We start from the raw sequence: 4,852 nt of genomic DNA on the forward strand, positions 1-4,852 counted from the left end.
TTGAATTTTGAATTCTATGTCTAAATGGTCATTTTGAGGAGTGTTAGTAAGTCATTTGTGACTTGTTGGAGTCCCTAAGTTGTTTAAAAATAAGCTATAATTTGTGGAATTCAATTTGGGTCTCTAAAGTGAGGTTTTTATTAATTTTGGATTGAAATCTTGTGGTCAATCAATTTAAAATGAGTTTAGGTTGGTTTAGATATATTTGGTTAGGTCAATTTTAGTTTAGAATACAATCTAGGAGTGTTAGAAATTGGGAAAGATACATAGAATAGGTCATGAGTGGTTGATGGATGCAAATTCTATAGTTTGAATGTTGTATAATCATGCAGTCTAGATGAATGAGTGTATTTTAGCTGAGCGAGTAGAACACTTCTAGCTGAGAAAGTATAGTCACTGAGCGAGTAGAACCCACTGTCTTTGTTTTCGCATAGCGAGCTTGGACGTTGAGCGACCAGTTCTGAACCTGTTTTGATTCTTTCTTTCTTTGTTTTCTTATATCTTTGAGCTATGCTTTGACTTTGAGGATGATGTAGAAGTATCTATTATATTATATGATGGTTTATTCTTGAGGTTATTTATATATTTGATGTATGATCATTGATTCTATATGTTTGGATTCAATGTGAAAATGTATGGACATATGTATATGGTTTCAAATGATTTCAAGGTTTGGAAGGTGGGTTCCAGGGTGAAACTCCTTGGTGTGGTTCAAGTGTGTTATAATATGCATGTAACTCAGTCTTGGGAGTTTTTCTGACACTTTAATGGTCATACATTCTCATATAGAGAGGTTTGACATATGTGGTGAGAGTAGCAAGAGGTCTTAGTCTAGGTGCTTCCAGTATGACTTATGACGCGATACATACTAACCTTGTGATGTGAGGTAGGGAGAAACTCAATTGGTAAGGGCTTTGCAAAGCAGTAGTGGCCACCATAAGTGCATAACTCGCCATAGCTCGTCATTCATTCTAAGTTCGGACAATCCAAGTACTTGGTTTGATTAATATTACACCTGATTCATGTATGAAATGTTTTAATTTTATGATGACTTGTTTTTTCATCTCGCTTACCCTTGCTTTTGTCTTTGGTTGTCTGTGTGTTTTCTCTTTTGTGATGATCACCTAAATAGTGTGAGCTTAAGGAGACAATCTTTTCAGTTATTCCGGCGTGAGGTGAGGGCGAAACAAATGAGTTGGTTGATGGATCTACAAGATAGATCTATTGTCTTTTTGTTGGTTTGTTTTCATCTAAGTGATTCTATTATCATATAAAAAATGTAATATTTCAGTAGTTTTATACTATTAAAATGAAATGTTACAAAATTTGTTCGTTATATTGGTTTTTTTAAAAGAAATATAGCATGTATAAAACTTGTTTTTATTTAAATTGATATAAGGAAAATAAATTTCTTCTTTTTTTCTTCAAAAAAATAAGTTACTTATTCAGTAAAATCATGTTTATGTCGGAAGTATTTTCAATTAAATACCAAAAGTTTGACTTTTCATTGGGAGTTTAAATAGTAACTTGGGGGTGTCAATGACTGGGATCATTTCTTAGGTGCTGTGCTTTGCTTCTAGATTGGGCAGCATGGCCTTATTTTTGTTTTCATAAGGCGGCTTCTTTTTGCACCTTCATATAATTTTTTTTTTTGGTTTTTTGAAATGTACAATCTAAAATATAAAAAAATATATTCAAAATTATACAATCTGGAATATAAAATATTATGGGGGTGTAGGTGAAATTATGGAGGAGCAGAATGAAAAATGGCCTTGAAAAAATGTGTAAATAGATTTTGCTTCCTAATGTCACATGAAATATCACCTCTCATTTCTTATGATTAGCTTACGACAAATTCTTGAGTATACTATAGCTGAAACTCTACATGTTTCTGCACTAGTTATTGGCACAAAACTGTAGTATTTACTGTGAGTTTAACTTATCGTGAAGTTAATGACTTTTACTGTACAAGTTCCTTATATATTTTTTGTTTTTGTCAAATGATGTCTGTATAAGAACTAACTTAGACATACATGATTGATCTACAGCAGAAAACCTCATTGGCCATCCCCATTTGAAATAGCTCAAGCACTAAGAATTATAAGTTTTTTCAATTAAGAATTTGCTTGTGTAGTGTTTTGTGGAATGATTTTACTTAATTAGACAGAGAAGAAGTGGAAGAAATTAAGTTTTGTGAGTTGAGTTGCAAGGAACAAAGCAAGATATGCCTTAAATTATCTCAGTGATATGTATTGTACATTAAGATTGGAGAAAAACATGAAGATGAATGGTTTAGAGAGTTGGAGCTCTTTCAGCATTTCCAGCAATGACTGTGAGCAAGTTGTTGCCAAAAGGGTCGCTGAGATGCTTTGCAAGGTTCTCAACAGGGCCTTCTCCAGTCACATAGGCTTGGAAGTAGAAACCAAGCATGGCAAACATAGCAAGTCTACCATTCTTGATTTCCTTCACCTTTAGCAGTGCAGCCTGATCTGGATCATTTGCAAGTCCCAATGGGTCAAATGGACCACCTGGATGAAGTTTGTCTTCGAAATTCTGCTCAAAAATAGGTCACAATTTGGTAAATCAAGTGATCAAGCACATCTTTGGGAGAGTGTTCATGCTCCAAAAACTTTATTTTGTGCAGAAAAAGTTATGCAGTTTGATTCCTATGATCATAGAACACATTCCATCTAACTGTGAAAATATGTAGCTTTCAGTAGGGATGAGAATGTTACACTAAACTTTACTTCAAACTTGCTTTTGAGATAAAGGGTCTAAACATAACTCTTTCAAACTCAATATTAGATGAAATCAATATCATTGAAAATCAAGTTTGCAAAAATATATCGAAAAGTTTTGTTACAGGTTTATCAACATGGTCCTTGTGTGCATTGCTGATTCAAATAGTTTCCAAAAGTAACAGTGATAAGATGGTTCAGTTGAATAAATAGTAACCTTGTTGTTGTAATAATCCTAATGCTACAGCAAAGATTAAGAAAAAATGCAATGAGAACTGCAGCACTAAATATTCTGATTGAGAAATTTATATACCAGGCCATTAGTAATTCTGTAGTACTCTGCACCTCCCACAAGAACTATCTCAGCAATGACAGCCACAATAAGATTGATGGGAATGGGTTTCCCAAAGTAGTTCAACGTACCCCCATCAAGAAGCAGAGCTCCTGTCTGCACCATTTCCAGAAAGAAAATTGATTTGGCTTAATGTATGCAATATGTAACCACAAAATGATTGGTATGAGCTAAGTTGAAAGGTTGAGATTAACTCCAGTGAATAAAAAGTACATTATTAGCACAATTATCCGGATTTATTTAAGACATGGGTTAAAAATGAGCACTATAATTGAATAAGAGATGGGTAAAATACAAGTGAAAGAAACATTCTTTCAAGTTCAAGTCTATGTTGAATTTACATCACAATTGTCATTTTCACAAACAATGAAATCTTTTGGTAATTCCATTCCACCAGATATAAGACAAATTTACAGTATATAAGCAGACACAAACATTTCCTTACAAGCCAGTTTCATAAACTTGAATTAAGTTTAAAGTTCACTTCTTAAGGATTTCAAACTTTGATCTAGAATTTCAAAATTTGGTTTGAACTTGTAAGGTCTGTTTGATTGCATTTGACTTATGAGAAAAAAAAAAAAACAATGTATTACTGAACTTGACACAGTGACAGTTGCTAAAAAACATGCAAACCTTGAACCAAACAGCCTCAGGACCACAGTTAGCTCCATATTTGTTGAAGGCCTCAGGAATGATGAATCCAGCAGCACCAAGCATTGCCCATCTGGCGTGAATCAACTCAAATGCCTGATATCTGCATTAGACCACCAACCAACCTCCCAAACATTACAACACAAGTAATGTAACACAACACATAAATAGACATCTAAATCATGAGTCTTAGGCATACTTGGCAAAGTCCTCTGGCTTCTTGCTGAGACCAAAAGGGTCATAACCATAACTGCACGGACACACATTACAGAATTAAAACAAAAATCTCCACAAACATTGTATGTTCAATGACTTGTATATCAATGAAGGAGAAGCAACATACTCTCCGGGGACTTCTCCAGTCAAGTACTCTGGGATCTCAGATCGGTCCAAGAGACCCTCTGGCAAGAAGATCCTTCTATCAGGACCTGTAAGCAAATGGGACAACAAAAGTTTATCAGCAACTGTTTGGAACTGTGTTCAAATTACACAGTACAGTAACTAAGAAGGGTATGATGATATGGATGTGAAACTAAACACACTATCAGTTATACTTCTTAAATTACACTGTTGAAACAACATAACTGAGATGAAACACAGATAACTGGAGGACTTACCATACCACTTGGCAAGTTCATCATTGGCAGGAGAAACAGCAGCAGCTTTTTTGGGGGGAGTTGATGCTGCCTTCTTTTTGGAGAAAAGAGCCACAGTCTTGAAGGAGGCAGGGCTAGAGGGAGATGGAGCAGGCCTTGTGGCACCACTGAGGTTGATGGGGTTTCCAAGCATTTCTGACATGCCAAGGGATGCAGCAGCGGTGGAAGCTGCAAGGGAAGCCATGCTTTGGAAGCCTCAAAAACTCAGATGAATGTGTCACAAACAGAGGTAAAGGATGAAGGGTTAAGCGAATGCTGATGCAGATACTATATGCATGGACTGGTGGATGTAAACGTGCCATGTCAGATTCATCAACATGGAGTTTGATTGGTGTAGATGAGAGAATTGCAATCCAATGCAAGGATTTGATTGGTTAAGACTGATGTGTGAAGGATGATGATATCTCCTGAGCTGGAAGATTGCTTGGTTCTGGATAACATGTTTTATCCTGAAA

The 4,852-nt window shown here is 35.5% G+C and overlaps 1 protein-coding gene across 1 annotated transcript; it reads right to left on the minus strand.

Moving 5' to 3' along the window:
* Positions 1–2,198: 2,198 nt before the first annotated feature.
* On the minus strand, positions 2,199–4,642 carry LOC108346034 (chlorophyll a-b binding protein CP26, chloroplastic). The gene is made up of 6 exons (XM_017584960.2): positions 4,359–4,642; positions 4,085–4,169; positions 3,941–3,991; positions 3,724–3,844; positions 3,052–3,186; positions 2,199–2,553 (listed from the first exon to the last, which is right to left on the minus strand). Exons 1-6 carry the CDS (start codon positions 4,579–4,581, stop codon positions 2,293–2,295), a joined length of 876 nt encoding a protein of 291 aa, XP_017440449.1. The 5' UTR covers positions 4,582–4,642; the 3' UTR covers positions 2,199–2,292.
* Between the last annotated feature and the right edge of the window lie 210 nt (positions 4,643–4,852).

Source organism: Vigna angularis, chromosome 8 (assembly GCF_016808095.1).
Source record: "Vigna angularis cultivar LongXiaoDou No.4 chromosome 8, ASM1680809v1, whole genome shotgun sequence".
Classification (NCBI taxonomy): Eukaryota; Viridiplantae; Streptophyta; class Magnoliopsida; order Fabales; family Fabaceae; genus Vigna; species Vigna angularis.